Source organism: Lissotriton helveticus, chromosome 6 (assembly GCF_964261635.1).
Source record: "Lissotriton helveticus chromosome 6, aLisHel1.1, whole genome shotgun sequence".
NCBI lineage: Eukaryota > Metazoa > Chordata > Amphibia > Caudata > Salamandridae > Lissotriton > Lissotriton helveticus.
The window spans coordinates 107,241,937-107,266,226 of record NC_136067.1 but is presented as its reverse complement, the minus strand read 5'-3'; the positions used below and the strand labels follow the sequence as shown (position 1 = coordinate 107,266,226).

The following is a 24,290-nucleotide window of genomic DNA, read 5'->3' as shown; positions in this document are numbered from 1 at the left end:
GGAAAGTACGAGAACGGTGAAAAGTTTTCAGAGAACTAGGAGTATTGTGATGAATTTAAGACAGAATGACTTCATGCATGAGGAATATTTCCTTATCTAAGCAGTGCAGCAGATGGGGACGCAAATCGCAAACCCTCTTCTTTCCTTCTTTTACAAATGATCACAGATTAAAGATAAAAAGCTTAAAAAAATGCATTGCTCAGACCATGTGCCAACTTAGGCATCTCCCAAAAAACACGGCGAGAAACAACAATCTGCAAGAACTAAAGGCATCTTTAAAAAAAACTAAATGGGAAGCAAACCGAGCAATGGAGGATAATCTGTGGGCAAAATTATATTCAGATACTAAGCAGAATGACGGGGCAACATTTTGGAAAACAATTAATTCCTTTATAAACCCCAGGCACGACGGAATCTCTTCTTATATCTCCGAACAAACATGGGTAAACTATCTTAAAGGTCACTTCACACAACATACAATCGACAACCTGGCGACAGAAATCGATGACAACGGACTAATACCATTGCGTGATTCTCAACACAAACAAACAGGCCAAATCACGAACACAGGCACGACGAAATTACAAAAGACAATTGGGCTCCAAATTAAACAAGCATTTACAATGCAACGGTTTCGCCTTTGGAAAAGTTAGAGCTATTGGCAATGTAAAGGACAATGCCATTTATTTATCTGTTTTCAAAACCAACACATAAATACAAATTTTGTCATTTACAATGCCAATAGCTCAAACTTTTCCTAAGGCGAAACCGTTGCATTGTAAATGCTTGTTTGGTCAATGCCTCCACATGCCAGTTTATTCCTGAATCTTGCCAGAGATCGTGCATGCGTGGTAGCTCGAGACAGGTTAGCTTAGAGTGGGCCAGAGCCCGCCAACTGCCCATGACAGGTTGGCTTAATAGTCACCCTGTGTGCTTGCTTCTAATTTGTTCTGAAACTCCGAAAACAGTCATAGGAAGCTTGTTTCCGGTCCAGGCAGGATCTGGCTTGGCAGTTCGGGCTGTACTATTCCCATGAGGCACAGGGTCAAGGCTGATTTGCATATGGCCAGGTATAAACTGGGGTGGCATGGTGAGCAAAAGAATGATGGATTTAACCCAGATCTCTTGACTGGGGTGAATGTTTTGATTTGTTCTGTATTCCGTTCATCAATTGTGTGTCTTTTGCTCAATTTTACCAACAGCAGAGCAGATTACTTCAATTTTAGGTCCATTAGGTGTAAAAATGATTTAGGATCCATTGTTCAACTGCCATTTAAAAGGCATCTGCTAAGCCCAGAAGCCTAGACATCCATTACAGTTTAAAGATTGCGTGCTGAAGCTACCCAGGATGTAGCTTTATCGGAGCAGGTTTATGACGATTATGGGACACTATTGCGATATGTAGGTTCAAAACGCAAAGACTTAATCTAATACTTGGGATTCCTCTCTGCCATCTACTGATTTGTCAGGCACAAATCACGTCGGAATGTGCAAAGCCAACGATGGTTTAAAGGTGTGTGTTCAATTGTCGTATATTACGTTTCTGGCTCGATAGGGGAAAAGGAGCAAGCGTTGGAAGCCCGTAAGACGATAAACTAAGCATAGACAAAAAAAACTTGTTTATTTCCTGTATATAAGGAGAAAAAAACGGGGTCTGTTGACACCAACTGCTGTGCACATGCTTTTCAAAAATGTTACTGTAAAATAAAAATGTCAGGCTTAAACAATTAATCAGGCCAAGTCAAACGGCTACCACAAAACACTCACAGGGGGTGCCACAGAAATGAAGGAGCACTGCAAGCAACCACTCAAGCCAATTTTAATGCACCCTAAAAATAGGTACCTAGAAATCTACACGGGGCTGCCTCATACATTGGAGGCTAGCAAATGGATGCTAGTGAAATGTTGCAGCATCCTGTCGGCAGCCATTCGTTATGGGATAAATGGACAGAAGCACATTCCGTTTTTAAATTTGCATGCGCATGCCATTTCTGTTTAGTCCGTTCTACAACTTTGCTTCAACACACTTACTAGGATTATTCAACCCAACACTCAGACCAGACACGGCTAACTGGATTCTACTGCAACCAACCATAAATGTTTGCGGTGTAAAATGGCCACCGTGTGCATGTACGGTTGGCTCACTGTTGGTCATCCACGCTAACAAGTAGATACACCTGCAGCACTTCAGTGTTGCAGTTGAGAGAATACAGAAAACTGGAGAGAAAAAAAAGACAATTTAAAGGATCAGAACAAGCAAACAAATGAAGGAAACAAGCCCTACACGACCAAAATTAAGTACCCTCGGTGTAACAACACAATCAGTTGCATGCGCTATGTGCTCATTGCTTGGTATCCACAAGGAAGAAGCCAGTTCCAACGTTAAAGTAGGCTGTAGTATGGATGCTTCGCCTCCAAGGCCGATATTCAAATCCACATTTAAGCGTTCTCCTGCATTTTCTAAAACATGCTGGCTCTGGTGAAGTCCTCGTCTCATATGCAAACTGCCGGAGAGCCAGGCAACAATTAAGGCATTGCCCGCACCAAACATTTAATTTACATGAAAGGACATAGTAACGGCGAAATAGTTAAACTCCATGATGGCTGGTGTTAATGCATCCACTCTTCTATAGGGCTTAAGAACCGAGCTAGCAAAAGCCCATTTTCACTTTACAGAGGATCTTGCAACACCACCTCAGCAACATGGTACTCAAGCTACTGAATCCGAACATTCCTGTATAAGTTATCCTCATTTAAAAGGAACGCCGACTTCAAATGTTTCACAGAGACTCAAGTTTTAGGATTCATTTCCACAATCAATATCAAAGAGGAACTCTTGAACGACGGTTAGAAATAGAGGCGCGAGGGGCATGTACAGCCTTTATACTAAAGTATAACAACGGGGGAAAAAAATCCTGGTTCTCCGGGACAGATCACTAAACCATGAAGCCTGATCCTCAGCCTAACACTGTAGACAACAGTGAAACGCCGTTTGCCATTATCTGGCACTAACCTCGACCGACCTTCACGCAGTTATTACACCACATGGAGAAATAAGCCCATTTCGTTCTACAGTAAGATGCCAGCAGCGCAGGAAATTGTAATGACAATTAGTAAAGTATTAAAGGTCGGTATCCGATATTATGGGGGTAGATAAAGTTGGTCCCAAGTTTGTACAGTGGTCTCAAAAAGTACCCACCAAATGTTCGACTTATTTAAGGGTCAACTAAAAGCCTACACAACGCAACTTCATTAAAGGATCTAATGTAGGCACTTCCACGGGCGTTATATTTTGCTCGCACAACGTTGAAGAGGCCTTATGGGAATCGATGGTAAAACACAGCTACAAGGTGAGCAAAAGTTTTCTATGAGATCAATCCACTCGTCAAAATGTTCATCTGCCTAAGCACTCCAGTCTTCAGGTGTATACTGTCGCCCTACACCTCAACATATTTTATGTAATAAAAAAAATACAAATAAAAAAAAAAAACACACCACACACGTTTGCTATCACCGATTTGTCAGACGACAGCATTAAATGCCGACGATAGGCTCACGCTATATTTATGATGAGACGTTCACTTTATTGCGGTACGAAAGAAAACTCTTTTACCAATCAAGAGTGAATGATCGCTCCTACATTGCCGTAACTTAATATGGAGAGCTGAGGTGAAGAAGTTAATAATTCAAGCTAAGCAATGCCTACTTATAATCACTTACACAACTTAGCCTTTAAAAATCAAATGACATGCATGCTCACTTGAATGATCGAATCCACTCTGTGTAGTAAACGCCACACGATAATCTACCATTGTGAGACGTGCAAATTGTATATTATAAACATGGCCACTGGAATTATGGATTGTGCGGAGATTTTCGCATAATTATATAAATCTGCCGCATGTGTCACATAATCCATCATCTGCTGCATAAACTCTTTGTTAAAACCTGCAGGTTTGTTTCTAGGGCAAACAGTTCAAAAGTTACAACAACAAAAAAAAAGCAGCAACGAGAGTTGCTGCAGGCTGGATGCTCTTTGCAAACTAGACACATTTCAGTTGCTTACTGCTTGCTATGTGTGTGGGTGTTCAACTGGTTCTAATGAGGTGCAACCAGTGCCCAGACACTTACCAAGTTTAAGAATGACAAAATGAGGTAATGCCATTAAAAAATTAGCCGCCTTATTTGCCTTTTCTTGCCGCATAGTTTACTCAAACCTGCATATTTCCAATGGTCCGATCCTAAACAATGGTCTACCCTGCCCCACCTCTGACAGAACCACCCCACCACTCCCCCTTCAAAAGCACGTTGCCGCTCACAAGAGGTGTGGCCTATGTATTTGGGCTGAGTTGTCACGGTCAGGTTTCACGTTGGACAGTGGTGTTCTATTCACCGAGCAAAAAAAAAAAACAACAAAAAAAAACACGACGGGAGTACACAGCTAAATAGTAAACTATGACATAGTAGGACGCTTCGCTGATGCAAGGTTATTAAAAACTTCCCCAAATAATTGTAGTTTTCGAGTTCGACACCACTTTTTGTAATTGCAACTCACTTCCTCTAAATAAGCAAACTCGCGAACTTTTGTCAGAAGAAAACAAACAAGCGATGCGATAAAAAAAAACGCAACATGAATGACATGCATACATGTAAAAAGGCGGTCGCTGCGCACAAAGCAATGGGTATGCAACTTTATTAGATGCGCGCTATCACCTCCACCGAAACACACATCACAACGTGTCAATGTACTTCCTTCCCATGCACAATTGAAAACGTGTGCTTCAAGGCAATTCTAAGGGTCGTATCATAGGCCCCAGGTTCCCATATGTATATATATATCTTGAAATAAAAAAACGATACAATCAATATGCATACCACGCAACTTCGGAGTCTGTCTGACTCTGGATGCAGAAGAGTATGATTTGGAAAAAAGAAGGCAGAGACATACTGTCTGCCCAAATGACATACATAAAGGCGTGGGCAACAAACCAATGAGTCTTTCAACAACTTTAAAATATTCACAGTGAAATTTCTGCCATACTGGCAACGCGACACTAAAGTCAATCAAAATCAACCGTGGCAATAGTTCTTAATTATAGACCTCAAAATTACCCAAGGAGAAATATCGTGAAATACTAACCACGATTCCTTGGCGGGACAGAAAAATCTGCCAATCTTTGAAACCGAGGTCATAAAAAAGCCACAGGCGACAAACCACCTTTTAACTGTATGTACCACAACATTATGAAAGAAAAAAAGTTGTCAAACACACCCCCAAAGCAAAATTATATTTTTAACTAAAAGGAGGGCACTTGCACTTAGGTAAACAAATGCCGGAGGCAGGAAGTGAGTGCAGGCGGCGGCAAAGAGGATGGGGAGCACTGCTGCGGATCCTGAAGCAGGACGTGGGCATGCCCAACTCCATTCACAAGTCACATTCCTACGGGGGGAGGAAGGGGCGAGGAGCCTGGTGAGCACACGCAGGGCCCGGAGAGACTACTCCGATAACATGCATAGAGCAAAACAGCCACATCCCGACCAAGCACGGCCACGTCAAAATAGAAAGTTCGGGGTGCGGATTAGATATCCCACCTCAGCGTTAGGGGCTTCTGGAGCTTTTTTTTATAGCAGTTGTATACAGTGCGAACTCGACCCGAAGGTTTACGAACGCTTTACATAAGCACCAGTTACATCACACAAGTATACACCCTTTATTTTTAATGCAGAGCCCCCTTAACTCAGTTAAAGGGATCAGGCGGGGTAATGAACAGCAAAATGTAAGGTGCGGCTACAAGTACAACCTTGCTAGAGTTTAGGGTGGCAGTGAGAGCACCCCGGCGACGTTACTTCAAACCCTCGATCGTCACTAAGATCTCATTCGAGTTACCAGGGAAGGGCCAGGTTCAAATCCTTCTCCGTGGAGCCTATATGAACAGCGGTTCCATTACAGATAAGCGTGCACAATTGAGTAAGTGGGCCGTTTTAGACAGCCCTGTCCACCAGGGATTAACCACGCATTGTAGACAGAGCTCACAATATAAACACTATCCTGGGGGAAGAACCGGAAACAGTCAACAATAAGGAGCGAGTACTACATCACGGTTACTAACACCACTTCCTACACCCATAATTCCCCCCTTTCCAGAGCTAACAAGTTTACCAGCGGCAGGGACTGTAACAACCACCCATTGTCCACCCTGAGCTCCACAGCAGCGGGCAACCCCTCTCGCCCGACCCGCATTTCAACCTGTGAAGCCCGAGAAAAACAAGTTAGGTCCCGGGCCGGCAGCCAATTACAGCGTGGCCCGGGAATGACGTCAGGGGGGTGTCCCGGGCCGGCCAGCCAATCACAGCGCGGCCCGGGAATGACGTCACGGGGGTGTCCCGGGCCGGCAGCCAATCGCAGCGCGGCCCGGGACAAAGGGGTGGGGCTTAAAAAAAGCACCAGAAACGCCCCCGAATCGCGTTTTCGTGAGAAAGCGCGATTGACAGCTTCTGCCTCCCAATGGCTAGCCTCCATTTATGGAGCTAGCCAATTGGAAACAGAGGCTGTCCTAACCTCACTACTAAAAACAAAAGATTTCGACTGGGAGGGGCTTCGCCCCTCGCCAAAAGTCGAAACCTAAAAAGGAAGGAGAGAGGGGGCACCAGGTCCGAACGGAATCCCTCCCATCCTCTACAAATCGAATGAAAAGGAATGGACTGAAGCCCTAGAGCCACTGTTCTTGGAAATCAAACACTTCAATGTATTACCTGCCTCCTGGAAGGGCTCTATTATTTCCCCAATTTTTAAGGCAGGGGACACATCGTTACCATGCAACTACAGGCTGGTTGCCCTTATGGATAACGAAGCAAAATATTTTGCTGGGATCCTATTGGAGGAATTGCAGGCCTGGGCTACAGAAAACTCGCTAATTCCTGCGAATCAGACTGGCTTTTCTAAATCTGTGGGGACATCAACAAACATTCTGGCTATAGGTCTGCTAATTGACAAATTAAAAACTACAAAAATACCAATACACTTTTGCTTCATAGACTATAAGGCAGCCTTCGACCATATCAATCGGAATCTTTTATGGTCAAAACTGAAGAGTTGGGGAATACCAAAGCACTTACTAGACCTATTGATTAACTTACATAGCGAAACATGGGTACAGGTAAAGCTGGGCGACGGCTCCCATTTGTCAGGACACATTCCAACAAACAAAGGCCTCAAACAAGGATGTGTTCTGGCCCCAAAGCTTTTCAACCTGTTCTTGGGAGACCTTGTTCCTGTGCTTATTAATTGTAATTCTCATGCACCCAAACTGGGAGGCCAAGTATTGCCCACACTATTATATGCGGATGACTTGGTTTTAATCAGTCACACAAAAATAGGGATGCAAAATCTTGTGGATGCAACAAAAAGATACTCTGATGAGAATTACCTCACAATAAACTTGGAAAAGACCAAAACAATGTCAATCAATAAGAAAGGAAAAACACCACATAGCTGGTTTTGGAATAACAACCGCATAGAAGACACAACACTGTATAAGTACCTTGGGGTCAAAATTGATAACAGTGGCCAGTTTATCATTCAAAAAGAAAGCATCAGAGGAAAAGGCATCGCGATAGCAGTCTCGCTAAAAAAACTAAACGGCAAACTCACCAGCACATCTCATCTTCCTCTGGCGCAAGTTATACGAGCCAAACTTTTGCCCACAATTACTTACGGCAGCGAGGTACAAAGAGGAAGAGATGCAGTATCTCTGGACAAGGCTGTGACATCAGCATACAGAATCATCTTCGCCTTGCCAAAATATACCTCCCCGGCTCAACTTATATTAGAGTTCGGTGGTCAGAAGCAGTCTCTCGCAAGACAGGGGGCGTATATAATCACTTGGGACAAAATCAGGAAAGCAAAACCGGGGACCTTAAATAGTTTACTATGGTCAGAACTGCAGCGAAATCCGGCCTCGCAAGCTGCTAAGTATTTGGAAAAAAGCCTGTCGAACCTAGGCATACAGGAGCTGTGGAACACCTCAAATAATCACACCACAGTCAAAAGGCTGGTAAAGAGAACCACAAAGTACCTTTCATGGATTGAGGATAAGGCGACAGTTGCCAAGAGGTCACATGGTTGGTTCGTTTTAAACTCCTATTCTCAACAAGGACAACAGCTTTATCTCGATCTAGGATACTGAAGGACCATGAAATTGAACTTTTTAAAATTCAGATTGGGCCTGTTACCTTGTAGAACCCACCTTCCACATTGGCTGAGGTATAAAGTGGGCCACCTCTGTCGTTTATGTAGTAAGGCAAAGGAGGATATGCCACATTTGTTGTGTTCCTGCGACAAATTACTAGAGGAAAGAAAACGCTTGCTGAAATTTTTGTTCAACCAACGAGGAATACGCACTCGAAGGAATGCAGTTCTTGCCTGCTTCACACCTGATGATCCGCAGCTAAACTGCGGCCTTGTGAAGTATATGAAGGAGGTGGAGAAAAAGATGCAGAAACTTCTCTTAACTTAACTTGCTGTTTCTTGTTTAGGTTGAACCATATGTAAAATGTTGTCTAACATAATCAAATCAATGAAGGCGGCGGAAAGAGGACACTGGAACCCAACCTTTTTTAGATTCACAAAGAAAATTGATGCTAAGACGAACACCATTGCAAATTTGTATTTAATTTAGAAGATTTTAAAAAATGAATTATATCGTTTTATAAGCAATATTACGTTTACGGTGAAAATGTACAGTATGTATATGTATTTTAAAATGGAGATACTGCAATGGTTTTTATTAACTATGCAAAATAAATTCAAATTCAAATTCTAAATTCAAAAACTCCTTAAAGTCGTATAAGAAGCAGTCCTGAGGTTGTGTGGTCATTTCTATCTTGAACCTTGCTGCTGCTCGTTCTAGAATATTGTGAAACCCACCGATGTCTTCTGGGGGAGAGTCCGCCTGAGCCTGGTCAGGGGAAGCTGGATGTGAGATGACTTATTCGTTCCACTCGTCATCCTGTATTTCTCCCTCTTCCTGTTGACCCTCCTCGTCTTCTTCCACTGCCTCCTCTTCATCCGAAGATTGTTGCGGAGGCAGAGACACGGGATCTGGGGGAATCACCAGTGGAGGTGGTCTATGGCGAGGAGGAGGAGCTGATGACACAGCTTGAGGTGGCATCACTGGAGGTGTCGGAGTAGGTGGGAACCGCTGTTTGCAGTCCGCTATAAGGAATTGGAGGTCCGTGACAATTGAAGCCTGGAGGCACACCATAGGCTGTGAAGGAGGAGGCGAATGGTATTCTTCTTGATATGGGATTTCTTCCTGATCCATGTCTTCGTTGTCCGAACTCTCATGTACTTTAACAAGCAGCTGTGATGGGCTTGTTGCGGCTGGGAACATAGCGCCATCTTCATAGTCCTCAGTCTCCAGTAAATTAGCCGGCGGCAGTGGCTGGACTCTGCTATGAGACATCGCTTCTGGCATCAGCGTATGCGTTAACATCCTGAAGTGTGTATAGATACACTTCAGCTTGGGAGATCCTTCCGTTGACGGGGTGGTCGTCGACGGTGAGAGACTGACGGCCACCGCAGACTTCTCTGTCGTTTGTACCGACGACGATGTCGTAGACGGTATCATCGTCGACGGGAGTTTCTTCGTCGACGGCAGTGTTGACGTCTTCGTCGACGGTACTGTCGTCGACGGCTTCGTCGACGCTGGTGTCGACGACGACGGCTTCGTCGTCGAGGTTGTCATCGAAAGAACTTTCGTCGACGACACTGGCTTCGGCGACGAAGGAGCTGTCGACGACGGAGACGTTGTCGACGATCTTTTAACAGGAATTATAGATGTTATAGACCTACCCGACGACAACGAAGTTGAAGTAGATGTCGTCAAGGTGGTGAAGGCAGAAGCTGTCGACAGAGATGGTGACTGTCGACGCTGTCACAGGCATGGCAGAAGACACTAGCCCAGGCTTTTAGAAGGTGGTTTCCTGAGGAGAAATCTTCACTGCCATGGTCTTTGGTCGACCCTCTGAAGACTTGGGCGTGTTCTTTTGAGGAGGCAAAGTAGATGGACCTGGAGAAGTCTGTCTCTGCCTTTTAGAAGAGGAGTGTGAGCTCCTAAAGGAACACTCGCTCTCACCTGAAGAGACTATTTGATCCTTGTCCTTCAGTCTCTGAAGCCATAGAAGCAGGCGTCCCTCTCTGTCTTTTAGAGTCTTGACAGAGAAAGTGCGGCAGACCTTGCAGTCCTTGGCAGAATGGTCAGGGTAGAGACAGTAGAGGCAGTCTTCATGTTTGTCATCTACATGCAGTCTCAGCTTCTTACACGAGGCGCAAGGTCTGGAGAGCCCTTTTTTAGCAGTGGTAGACATAGTAGACTCTAGCTCTCCTTTACAAGAGTAAATATATATAGAAAAATATGGATAAGATCCAAAAATAACATAAACCCGAGCAGAGCTCAGTGGAGACTCCCTTAACACGACGTGCGGTAGAAAATCTGAGGGACTAGGGCTCCTTCCAGGAAGGAGCTAGAGGGTGATAGTAGCTGATTGGCTCCTGGCCAAAGTTTGGTCCTATTTACAAAAGGACTCTGATAGGTTACTAAATGTGAGGTGACTTTATAGATTTATTTTCTAAACCGTGATCAAGGACAGTCTGCTTGTCCGAAACGCGTAGGTGGGGAACCAACAGAAAATAAATCTATAAAGTAATTATAAACAAGGTAGTGTGCGGCGTCTTCTTTGAAGAACCTTTGTTGGAAATATATATATATATATATATATATATATATATATATGCCCACATGGGTAACACTTTGCTTTATTGACTCTGTAATAAGACTGAATCCACTTGGAAATATTTCTCGCTGTTTTATAAAACTACCAGTACCAGCATGCCTAAATAGTATGACTCACTTAATTCAGCGGTGAGGCCCACTAGGGTTGAATGGACGCATGCGTTGTAGGTGCCTGGGCGAGCACTCAGTCTTTACAGCGGCACCCTCTGAAGAAGAAGCCTCCCGGCTTTGAAACGCGTAAGGGATTTCACCGTTTGAAGTAAACTGCCGGTTCTGAAATAATGAGCTTTGTATGAAGCACTCATCTGCTGTGTGGCATCCTTGCTTTCTGGGCAATCGTGGAGAAATGTTAAGTCGGCGCCTGGCCGAAAAAGGATGCCCCACCAAAGACTGCAATTGGGGCCAAAAGATCATGAATATTGTGACCTGGCGGCACAGATGAGCAAAATGAAAGGGAGCTGGCTCTTTTCTTCTGCCCACATGGGTAACACTTTGCTTTATTGACTCTGTAATAAGACTGAATCCACTTGGAAATATTTCTCGCTGTTTTATAAAACTACCAGTACCAGCATGCCTAAATAGTATGACTCACTTAATTCAGCGGTGAGGCCCACTAGGGTTGAATGGACGCATGCGTTGTAGGTGCCTGGGCGAGCACTCAGTCTTTACAGCGGCACCCTCTGAAGAAGAAGCCTCCCGGCTTTGAAACGCGTAAGGGATTTCACCGTTTGAAGTAAACTGCCGGTTCTGAAATAATGAGCTTTGTATGAAGCACTCATCTGCTGTGTGGCATCCTTGCTTTCTGGGCAATCGTGGAGAAATATATATATATATATATATATATATATATATATCTCTCTCTCTCTTTAGGACATTACTATTTTATATACCGGGGACTCCCACCCAGACGACGGGGAATGATTCAGGCATGTGAATCTATGAAAGATACCCATAATACTGGATAACCCTGCCCGCAACCTCAGATCCTCCAATCAGCTTCTGCTTCAAGTACCTACAACAGCGACAGGACCCTCCTTAGCTTCTTTAGCTTAGATTGTGTCCCACAAAACATAAGGGGCGGGGACCTGAAAATGAAGCTTAGGCGTTTGGAGTCTAGATACATTGTGGACCTCCAAACAAAGTCACCTGGAGGTCTGAACGCAGGGGAGGAACTTTTATCACACCTTTGAGAAACAGTAATTGATAACAAGAGGGCTGAAAATACAAGTGTCTTTACCTGAGAATACTTTGCTTTATTTAAGAACTATTATGAAATTTCTGTTGGTGGTCGGGCGTTTGAATCCAAAATTAATTTAGGACATTAGGTTATTTAAGCTAGAGTGTATGGATAGGAATGCATGTCATTAATAATACACAGAAAAGGCCATCCAGGCCATAATTGTAAATAAATAACATTGGTTATAGGTTATATGAATGGAATTAGCCTACAGATGCCCTTTCCCAATGAGAGTTTGTATTGATTTAGTGCAATGTGGGTCTGGTTGACTTACAGAGAATGAGTTGTTTATATCACCAAACACGATGAATTAGCCCATCCAGGGCTCAAAAATGTAAATATCATGTATATAGCATGTAAATAATTGTCCAACTAATGTAGTCGGGCTGCTTAACATTTGTTTTGTGTTGACCAGTTCTAACATTGCTTGATTGTTTTTGTTTTGAATAATTTGGGTAATCAACCATTCAAAGATGGCGCTCATACATTGCAGAAAGTGGTCCATTGTTTGTTTCAATGGTTTTGCTTTATTACACTTCCGCCTTGTCGCCGCCAGCTGACACTGACGAAGGCAAGAGCTGAAACGCGTCTGTTTTGAGATTATTTTGCGCAATAAAACTTTAAAACGAAGTTTAACCTGCTGCGAGTGCTTTTCTATTGGTTTTTTGGAACCACGGAGCTCGATTATATATATATATATATATATATATATATATATATATATATATATATATATATATATATATATATATATATATATATATATATATATATATCTCTCTCTCTCTCTCTCTTTAGGACATTACTATTTTATATACCGGGGACTCCCACCCCGACGACGGGGAATGATTCAGGCATGTGAATCTATGAAAGATACCCATAATACTGGATAACCCTGCCCGCAACCTCAGATCCTCCAATCAGCTTCTGCTTCAAGTACCTACTGTGAAGAAGTCCAGTCCGGACAAGGCGGTAAAGCCATGTCTTCTGTTGGTCCAGCACTCTGGAACAAAGTTCCCTTCGCGCTTAGGAAGTGCTCCGACCATCTAACTTTCAGAAAAAAGCTGAAAATTTTCCTGTTCCAGTGTTAGCAGCCCCCCATTTGATTATTTTCTTGTCCTGACCCATCCGATATGGCGTGCGGCGCAGGGATACTCCTTCGGGAGTTGATTCAAGCGCGGTATAAACCCATAAATAAATACTGTGTTCAGTGAGGCCATCATGGTGCTGTGTAACTTGAGTTGTCGAGTTTCCAGCCCATTTATGCTCTCTGGCTTCCCTGGCAGGTACAATATTAAGGAGCGGACCCTAATATTGTAAGGGCATATCCGCTCACGCAGATATGCCCTCACCTGTGGAAGAGTGCACCCAGCTTTAGGGTTATGAGGCCTCCTAGAGGGGTGACTTAACTATACCTCCAGGCAGTGCTGGCTGGCTTGGCACCCAGTCAGGTTGCCATGTCGACTGTCATTTTCTCCTTCACAGGGGCAGGCAAAGGCAGTGGCATGGTCCGATTCAGAGGGGTCATGGGGGACCCTCTTTGGCTCACAGGCTCTAGGTACCCAGGGTACCATTTACTAGGGACTTACAGTACCAATTGTGGACATGTTTTAGGGAAGAAGCACTGGCACAGGGGACCTGGTGGACAGGGACCCTGTGCACTACAATTGAAACCACATAAAAAAAAGAGGCAAAAACAGGGGGCTAACCATGCAAAGAGGCTTGAGCAGGAAAAAGTAGAACAGTAGGTTTCCTGTCACAAGTAGTTGAGACCCCCTCCCAGACATTACTTAGTGTATTGGGCTGGGGTGTGGGCACGGGCCAGCACTACCAGACTGCTTTGAAGGGCATATTTGGTGCCCTCCTTGCATACTCCAGTTGGAGCAAGTCCAGGGAACCTTTGGCTCCCGCTCTGGCATGAAACTGGACAAAAGACATGAGAGTATCCATCCCTCTGTACAGCCCATCCTCTGGTAGGAATCCCTGAATCGTCCCAACCCTTTCCCTAAGTTACTTAAGGGTTTACCTACGGGTGGCTATTCAGATTCGTCGTGGGACAAATTCAGATCCAAAACCACTTCAACTTCTACCGTCTGGGCACTTTGGACTTCGTTGGACTTCGCTTTGGGAACCACAACTGCATCATGGAAGAATCCTGTTGCTCCTGGTCTCGTCATACTGACAGTTTTCTGGTTCGTCTGTGCCTGTGCTTCATCCATTTTCTTCTCCAGGCCTGTGGGCATCAAGGACACCTGAAGTAATCTCTCTTAGAGTGAAGGAGTCACTCCTCTGCATCTGCACGCACCTAGGCTGACCGGTCTGCTGCTCCCGACATCCCACGGACATCGAAAGGCTCAGGTAGTGGTTTTGGAACTCCCTCGAGGCCTGCACTGTCTTCTCAGCAAGTATGAAGCCAGTATCCCCCGTCGGAACTGCAGGAACAGCACAAATGTACACTGCATTGACTTGCTGTTACCAAGGAGTGTTGACTCTGTTCTCTAGAGATCTTCGGGCTACAAGAAGCTCCAGCATCTCTTCCTGCCAAGATCTTCGTCCTGACTGCTTCCTCTGCACATGGGCCTGCATCTTTGGTGAGCTGCTCGAGGTCCTCTTACGACTCCTGCGCCTTTGGGCTGTGAGTCCTCTTGAGGGTCTACTTTGGCTTCTGTGGGCTCCTCCGCTTGCTCGGGCCTGCTCTGACTCTCCTGCATTTGGTGAGTCACCAGGAAAGTGCTGACACTGCCCCCTCCTAGTTTACCACGTCTGTGGATGCCAAGGCTTGTTGGTGCTCCCAGCGGACACCGACCCACTGGTTCTCGACTTCCAATGTGGGACAGCTCGTGAATAGCTCCTGGTCTTCCACAGTGTCGCCTCATCTTCACAGCTGCAGCGACAAGGTCACCATCACCTCTCCTGCATCTTCTGTCATCGGTGGTCATTGGTCTTCAGTGCCTCCTGGTCACTTCAGGGTGGCATAAACTCTGTCTCCTCTGCTTGCAGGTACTCCTCTTCAAGAATCCATCCTTGGATTCCACCGGACTCTTTCTCCTTCGTCGCCAGCGGCATCATCAGTGAAGTCCTGCATCACTTCACACCAATGCACCCAGCTTCCCTAGTGTAGGGTATCCAGGTTTCTTGTGTATCCACAGGTGAGGTGACTCTCCAACCTTCCATCTTCCAAGGGGTTTCTTCCGGGTCCAATGGGAAGGGTCCTTCTTCAAAACTACAACAGTGACTTCCCAATTGACTTGCATTGAGTACGCAGCTGAGTTTACACTCTGCACAAAACCTCCAAGGGGTTCCGGTTACTTACCTGGTTCCTTGGGGCCCCACCTCTTCCGAGTCTTCTGGGTCAAGTGCTGACTTCGGTCGCAGTTCACATACCACTTCTTTAGTATATGGTTTGGTCTCCACCTGGAGACCACTATGTATTTGTTCTTTCTTACCGGTTTCCCTTTCAAATATTGTTCGTATTGGGTAGGAGATATACAAATGTGTTAGTGAGTGTGTATAATAAATATAACAATTTTTATAAATACACGGAGCTGTTATTTTTCGTTTAACCTACACAATCTAATTAGTTCTGGTAACAAGCTGCTTAACACTCCTTCTGGACTAACCCTGAAGGCTGCTCTCCACAGCTACTATTTGGAGAGCGTTCTATGATTGTCGAAGACCACTAAAATAACCATAAGGGTTGTCTGGATTAGTGCAGGGTGCTTCACTTAAGTGTAAACCATATACTAAGCCTGCCTCCTACATGCAGGCAAACTCATGTGCCAAAATCCAGCTGCATGAATGGAACGGACATTTGTTTTCCATTCCAGTCTCAGCATAGCTTCCAGTTTGTTTTTCAGAACCTCTCTATCCACCTCCTCATGGTGGAAATAAAGGGCTGTTAGGGGACTGTTGTCAGGTACGAGCTGGTAGTGGTGAATTTAGGTGGAATTCACAATCCTGTCTCCAAACGTCACTGAATCTAGATTGAAACCCCAATGCAGTAATAGACTGTAAGAGGGAAAGGATAGGGAAAGAAAGAGAACACAGCTGACAGTCTTCTCTCAGGCCACACAAAACCCACTCTCAAAGAAGTAAGTCACAAGTTATGGGGACGGAGTATAGTTTCATATAGTAGGTACTAGTACAAAGCTAGAAGCATTTCAGGTCTATGGAAATGGGAACATGCAGCTTAATGATTCCTGGATGCAGTAGGGCGTAACTAGTCCCTTGGAAGACCTGGATTCTGAGCCAGGAACCAAGAACAAAATCCAGTAAAGCCTGCAAAGTAAGGAGAAAAGGGAGAGCACACGAGTTGTTATTTTTATTAATATTTAAACAGGTAATTACATTTAGGCTGTGCAGTGAGCAAAGATTCACATGCATTCTTTTATACTGCTCGATTTTGTTGTGGATCATCTAAAACATTTTGTATGTTTTTGGTTTCTGAAAGGACTTTCAAAGATAAGGGAGACACTAAACTAGAGGTCATAGAAGTGGAAACAAAAATAAAGGGTCAGGGATGCAAAACATGTGCAAACTGGGAATGGCTGTGAGAAGTTGGTCTGGTATATGATGTTCACTATTCTAGTGAACACCTTGCACCAGTCCAAACAACCCTTATGGTGATGGTTGTAAGTCAACCTTATAGACCAGCTATCCTAGTGGTAGCATGGACAGAACAGTCTTAGGCTAAAAGACTCTGGAGGGCGTGTAAAGCCAGCTGTTTTGATGTCAGAGGCAAAAGCACATAACAAGTTACACTTAGAAATACTTTAAATAGCACAATTTACAGTTAGGCCCTAGGGGCGCGTAAAACCATATACTAAGTAAGTGGTATAAGAACCACGACTCGGGAAAAGGAGAGGCCTAGGGCCTAGAGAATCGCTGGGGCTACACTATCTGACCGTTAGGTTAGGAGTAGGAGGCCCACAGGCGGCGCGTGCAGTGTCAGTACACTCACGCGAGAGTCAATAGAAAGTCAATGGGAACTTTAAAGGTAAGTAATCGAAGATTTAGGACACTTCCGGTATAACTAGGAATTTACAACTAACAAAACTAGACACTAGGATAGTCAATCCCTACAGGAGCACCGAAGTACTCGCGTTACCTCACCAACGGGCTGCGGTTGCAAAGGTGTCGAGGTGTGTTGGGTTTTCTCGTTGATTCCTATGGAGCCTTGGAAGAAGATGCTGCAGGCGACCAGGAGGAAGATGTCCAGGTGGATCCAAGGGGGGACCTAGGATGAAGAGGACCTGAAAGCAGAGGGGACAGACTCTAGGTCACCAGCCAGTGACAGGGTGGAACCAGGGAGGAACCAGACGTCGTCGAGGAGCAATCCGGTGAAGCTTGTCGTTGCAGCCACGCGGACCAGGAGGCGTCGAGGACGACCAGGTGCTGGAGAGGAGCTGTCCCACGAAGGTTCTCGCAGATGGAGGGGTCGGCTTCAAGATCGGAGCCAACAAGCCTAAGCAAAGGCAACCCACGCAGGATACACAAGGCTTCTGGTGCAGACCAGGAGGGTCTGAGGTACTTCACCTTTTCAGGGAAGCGAGGGCCAGTCTGGAGCAACCAGACCCGCGATGGATTATCATAAGGATCGTCGTCAGAGGGCTACTAGCCAACGGGCCAGCAACCAGGCAACACACCGAGCAGAACACAAGCAGAAGGGCCCCACGCAGATCTCGTGGAGTGTGGAGGGCTGGTCTTCAGTGCAGGTGGAGCTCCGTGTCAGGGTGTCTCAGTCCCCAGTGCACAGCTTCGAGGATGCCTCAGGAGCTGCGCTGTTAGCAAGTTGAAGACTTTCCAAGATGCCTGGTTCCACGGATTCAGACGCCTTCAACGGGGCTCAGCTGTGCTGGAGTCGTGCAGTGGGGTCAGAGGAGTCGTGGCCTTGTCAGGCTCTGCGCTCGAGTTCCGGCGGGAACGGGGACAAAGCAAGCCGTCTAGTTGCTGGATGGTGCCTGGTTGCCCAGGGTGGTCACTCCTTGGCCACAAGGGAGATTCTTCAGTCTTCAAGTTGGTTTGAATGTCGATGGGTCCAGCGTTTCGTATCAAAGTTTCATCAGGATAAATCTAAAGTCTCCTGGGTCAGCTCCTACCTTTATAAAACATAAGGGGGCTGGTTTACTCACTAGGTCCCTCCTATGGGTGGGACCAGGAAGGGGGGTGGTTACACCCCCTTTCCTTTGTCCAGTTTCGCGCTGGGGCTGGAGTGCCCCAGCACCGGTTTGAACTGGACTATGCATGGAGCACCTAGTGTGCCCCAGGCAGTGTCTGTTTCTTTTCAGCCCTCCCTGTCCCAATACACAAAATCCTGTCTGGGGTGGTGCTCGCACCTCTCCAGGCAGGAAACCTATTGTCCAGGCCTCCCTCGCTGGAAGGACTCCCAGCAGCAGGAGGTCAGACGGGTTTCTGTGGCAGCAGCATCCATTTTGTGACGCTGGTGCTCTGGTTAACTTTAACCGGGATAGTCCGCAACAACATGTCTTCTCCCTCTAGAAGGGTGGAATGCTACCCCATCACCAGAATTGGCGAGGGGGTAGTATTCCAAAGCGTATGTCACCTTACACGACATGTTTAGATAAAGCCAAACCAAAGTTAGCATTCAACCGCGAGGATTATAATGCACTTAAGAGTATATGGTATGGCAATATCATAGAACAGCTAGAAGGACATGGTTCCGAAAGCTGCAGACTGGCTCAGCTCATGCTAGAGCACCATCTCACACATAACCAAGCACTCTGCCTCCAGGATTGTTAAGGCCTGCCATAGGAGTGACTTATAGGTTACTGTGTGTCTATATATAAGGGTAGATATAGGAATACTATACCTAAGCAAGGGATGATTACACGACCTTGCCCCAGCTGAGTGATCAGCCAGTTGTGTCAATTTAGGTGGCCAGCCAGGGGTGGCATAATACATGCTGCAGCCCCTGCTAGGCCTTGGATGCACCAATGCCCTGGGTACCTACAGTGCACTGTACAGGGTCTCACAAGGTGACCCAATTTTCAATTGGAGATGTACCTAAGGTACATGGAGTCCATTTTACAGAGAGAGCAGATAGCCTGGGACCCTGATTAGCAGGATCCCAGGCCAAATAAGTCAAAAACCAGTTAAACACAAGGCAAAAAATCTGGGGTAACCATAGTCCGGTATCCACCTTCCTACAATGGCCGCTACAGTCCATTCAACAGTAAACCATCCCCTAGTGAACATGAAGAGCAAACAAGGCCTGCAAGTGCTACACCCCACGGAAGTGCCACTTCCTGTCATCCCGCCACCACTGTCTGTTTTGCTCCTTTCTCCAACCATGCCTAGCCTGGTGCGGTGCTCTGCTTGTGTGTTTTCTTAAACTCCAGTAACATGCCTTGTTCTCAGTACGTGCCTGTGCATCCCACTGTTTAGGACAGTCCCTACGGGGTAGTTGGTGATTTCATAATAGTCCAGAGAAATCCGGTGATGATAAACTGGTCCACAAATCTTGGAGGAAGTGTGGAATTAGTCAGAGTCCTTTTCAACTGTATTAGGGGTTTGGCTCCAAGAGCTAGATATCCCCCTAGGCGTTCCAATCCTATACTTTGTTGTTTAAGGCAAGGGCACCCTAGCTGAAATTGCATTCATATTAGACACCATTTGAAAATAACATCCACTACATAGGAAATCAAGTGTTCTGAATCAGTAGGTTTCCATCAAGAAAATCGGAAATGTAGGCACCATGAGGTTCACCCTCCTAAACATGTGGTTGAGAACCCTAATAAGAGGCGGCATTCCTCTGTTCAGTGATATCAAACGGGTGCCCGTGCCCATCAGTCAATCATTTTTCCATCCCAATACAGGCCCGCCTTCAGTATTGGTTGCATCTTCAACAGACAGGAGATGACTTCTCACCAACCTCATGCGAGTTCCATCATAAGAAACGCAACATATCACAGCATTAGAGTTTCCCAGACAAGAAACACACAGACGTTGTTTGGGACTGCCAGCCTGTTGGCGGTTACCAGTGTGTGGCTTGATACTAGGGAGCGACAAATGCAAAGACTAGGTTAGCGCCAAGACACCCTCGGGCATACGCTGCGCTTTATAAAATGTAAAATCAAATCAAATCAATCAAATCAAATCAAAACAACAGTTGATGGACAGAATGCAGACCACGGTCATACATTCACCTCAGTACAGAGATCTGGGCCTAAATCCATCGTTTTTTTGCACTCCACCCTAGTTCAGACATTGCCATATGCAAATCAGCCTTGAGCCTGTGCATCATGGGAACAGTCCAGCCCGAACTGCCAAGCCATGTTTTTCCTGGACACTGGATTCAAGATAGCCTGGCTGATGAGGATTATGAATCCGAAACCGGTCCCAGGATGCTTGTTTCCGGTCCAGGGAAGACATGGCTTGGCAGTTCGGGCTGACCTGTTCCCATGAGGCACAGGGTCAGACTGATTTGCATATGGCCATGTCTGAACTGGGGTGGCCGAGTGAGCTAAAGAATGGTGATGGATTAAACCCAGATCAGTTGACTGGGGTGAGTGTTTGATTTGCTCAAACGCTCCGTCCATCATCCCCTTTTGTTTTGCTTTGATACTAGGGAGCAGCATGTGTGGCAGAGGGAGCCATAGAAATTAGTTTTAAAGCCAATTATGATTGAAAAAATGAACTCGCGTCATTTCAGGAACTGTAGCAGGCCCTGCATCCTGTATGGCAAGCACAAACAAAGCATACAGAATGGCCGTTTGTACAACAGATTTTTCACGTAAAGATTTCAAAGAGACAGCATTCATTTTGAGAGAATTCCCAGGGCTGTCTCTCACAGGCAATTCTAAATTAAGTAGGAAACAAAGCAAACAGCTGGGCAGAGAAAAATACTTCATTCAGAACTTTACCTAAGCCTGCAAGGTTTGGCGGTATTTTGCTTGTATGATAAAGTTGTGCATATGGTTTGCAGCATCCCGTGTGTTCCCTAGTGGTTTCAAAAAGATGCATCTTTGCACAAATTCCTCTTCCATTAAGTCTCAAACATTGCACATACTTATTTTGTTTTTACTATGCATGTGAATGCCATCATATATGCAATTCACACTGCATAATTTACAACTTTTGCATATATTCTGAAATGTTTTTCTTTCTCATTAATAATAAACATATAGCTCATTTGATGTTGATGTAAATAAAACAATTCTGAATGTATATCATGAAAAGGAAAGGGCCAGTCTTTAGGAAGTACTATCGACCAGAGCCCAACGAATTTCAGAGCACCAAAAATTGTACATACCTGTTTTTTAGCAACTGCATCTAATTCCGACAGCAATTTTGGCCACTCATCTGGCCAATCATGTTTTATCATCTCCACCACAACACGAGCAAAGCCTTCTTTAATTTCATTTTTCTCTAGCGTAATGTGTTTGGTTCCCTGTGATGGAGAAAGACATCTATGAAAGGCTCAACAGGCAACTAGTACAAAACAATGCTATGCAACGAACAAATGAAAAACGTACTATACAATAACCTAACAACTACATAAAACACTTCAAACACGGTACTGGCCATTTGCCAACACCACTCCAGCCTCCGCATAAAGCTGCTGTGTCCTCCTGCTCACTTAGAGATTTTACTTCCAAACTCAACTTGCTGTGCCTTCGCACAGACAGGCTATTTCCCGGTACTCACGTTGCTAATCAAGCCCATCACATTTATCTTCAGTAACTTTTTTTCATTCTCCGGCATTTCTGCCCAGCGTGCCCTAAAAAAAGAATGACAACTGATTACTAACTGCAGACATTCACCAAATACTTTCCAAAACACAAACTAAGGCAAACAAGTCTATTGCACTACTTCAAAAGCACTTGCAAAATAGCTGTACTGGAGAAAGGGGTGGGTGCCTTATTATATGGTGTGCACGATAGATCTTACAGTAAAGTGAATGATTGGCATTGCACGTAATGGAAGAGATTTAGCACAACTAGAAACTGTTGGTCAAACTCCACAAATAGTGGAAACAGCAATATCTCACATTGGTCTTTGTGGAGACCATCTTCAACAATGGCTGTAGACCCCAATAGCACTTAGAAGAGCTAAGTTCCAAAACACACTGATATTCTACAGATTAATAAGCTATAGAATAAATCCATACTATGAAAAACAGTGGTTCCTTCGTAATCACTTCAACAACAATTAGCATTTTAAGGGCCCAGCAGTAACCACCCCAATTGCAACAAATGTAAAGAAAAAGTAGATATAGAGTAAACACTTGTATAAAATTCAAAATAAGCTATATATAGGTTTGAACCAACTATTATTATTAATTAATATTATTAACATTTATAGAGCACCTGGCTACCCCTTAGGCATCCCCGCGCTATCCGAGACAGGTAAAGCATTAGCACAAGAGACAACCTCATCGAGGCAATCTCTGGAAGAGCTACGTCTTCAGCGGTTTCCGGAAGGATAGATGGTTAACAGTTGAGCGCAGCTGAGTCGGAAGAGTATTCCATAATGTAGCTGCCTTATAGGAGAACATTTGGCCCCCTGATTGTGCGCTCTTGATTTTAGGCATAACAACCAGACACTGGTTGGCTGACCGGAGACAACTTGTTGGATGGTAGGAGGTTATGAGAGAATGGTTTATCGTAGGACCTGTCCCCAAAGGATTTTATGTGCTATACACAAAGCTTTAAAATTAATCCGTTCTGCAATTGGCAGCCAGTGGAGTTTTCTCAAAGCTGGCTTGACGGAGTGGCGGTAGGGGGTGCACCACCTGCAGCTTCCCTATTGTGGCCTTTGTGGTCCCTAAGTAAAGGGAGTTCCCATAATCTAATTGTGAGAGCACCAGTGCCTGTAGAATGGCTCTACATGCTTGTAGTAGTAGTAGTAGTAGTAATGGGAGGATTTTCCCTAGCATTCTAATAATGGCAAAGCAACATGCCGCCAACTTGATTGCCTGGCTTTTTAAGTTAAGAGATTTGTCTAGCCAGACGCCCAAACTTTTTATCTGATCTTTAGGAGTTGGAGCTTGCCCACGATATTTCGGCCAGTTTAATCCCATTGGTTCCTGGATTGTTATCCAAGATCATTAACTCAGTCTTGTCTCTGTTGAGTTTGAGACAAGACTGATCCATCCAGGCAGCTACGGCTTCCATACACGCTATAAGATTGATTGGTGAAGTCTTTGGATGTTTTAGTGCTACAACCAATTGTGTATCATCTACGTAAGTGATGATTTGGATCCCTTAGGGAAGAACTAATTCAGCCAAGGGTTTGAGAAACATTATTTAATTTTAAAATATTTTTTATTTCGTCATACAGAAAAAATACAGCTGAGGCTTACATTCTCCATACTTATAATACAGTGGATATGTGTCTATATATAGCAAATAAAAACCATTATCAGCTAGGATCTAATACCCAAATAAAATCAAAGGCAACATGAGGTCTATATACAGGCAGTAAGATATTTTCTTTTTTAAAGATTTAGGGAATTTATGATTGACTTTTATAATAAACAGAGCTACATACGATAAAAGGATAAAAGGCAGACATAAAAGCAGCATTTCATAACAATTCTAGCCATGCATTTCATTCTGACCGGATGAATGGAGTTATCCAATTTGTAAACAGGCCCCAGGCCTTTTTCCCTTTTATCCTACCCTTTTTCCCTCTTCATTCATAAATAGCTTTTTCTAAGTTATAAATATGTAAAAAGCGGCTTTTCCACTGTTGAAAAGTCGGAGGCTGCGGATCCAACCAAGCAGAGGCAACACAAAGTCTTAAAACGTCCATCGCAATAAAAATCAGCTCATCTCCCTTCTACCCTGTAGACTCGTTCACCTCCAATAGCATAAGAATTGGAGAAAGGGGAACATCCTCTTTTAAAACAAGCTACAAAAAGCCAGAAAATTCTCGACTAAGTGGCTCAATGCAGGGGCATGTGGAAAAAATGTCTATTATATATCCGCAGCCTGTGCCTTACACCTAAAGCAATGGGTTCCTTTCACACCTCCTCATTTCGCGATTTTAGCAGGCGTGATATATAGGTCAAACAAGGTCTTAAAATGTTGTGATTTCAAATTCGCTGCACACAGCACAGAGTTCCCCAATTCTATTGACTCCAGGAAGCGGGAGTTCAAACCCCCCAATTTATCCTGCAATCTTCGGCTGTGTTTCTCGAAGGTCCAGCCTTTTAGCGAGAGCCGGAGGGACTCCTAAGGCGAGCTCGTGACGACGCAGCCTGAAATTCTGGAAGAAGATGAGGTCAGCACATCAAG

At 44.8% G+C, this 24,290-nt stretch overlaps 1 protein-coding gene across 2 annotated transcripts in view; it reads right to left on the bottom strand.

Moving 5' to 3' along the window:
- Positions 1-24,290, bottom strand: part of LOC144762300 (exportin-5-like) — a 2,334,361-nt gene that overhangs the window by 2,109,185 nt on the left and 200,886 nt on the right. For both annotated transcript variants that reach the window (XM_078647447.1, XM_078647448.1), the window contains exons 3-4: positions 21,697-21,769; positions 21,302-21,439 (exon numbers count right to left, since the gene is read on the bottom strand). In XM_078647447.1, coding sequence (XP_078503573.1) covers positions 21,302-21,439; positions 21,697-21,769 — 211 coding nt within the window. The remainder of the gene's footprint in view (positions 1-21,301; positions 21,440-21,696; positions 21,770-24,290) is intronic.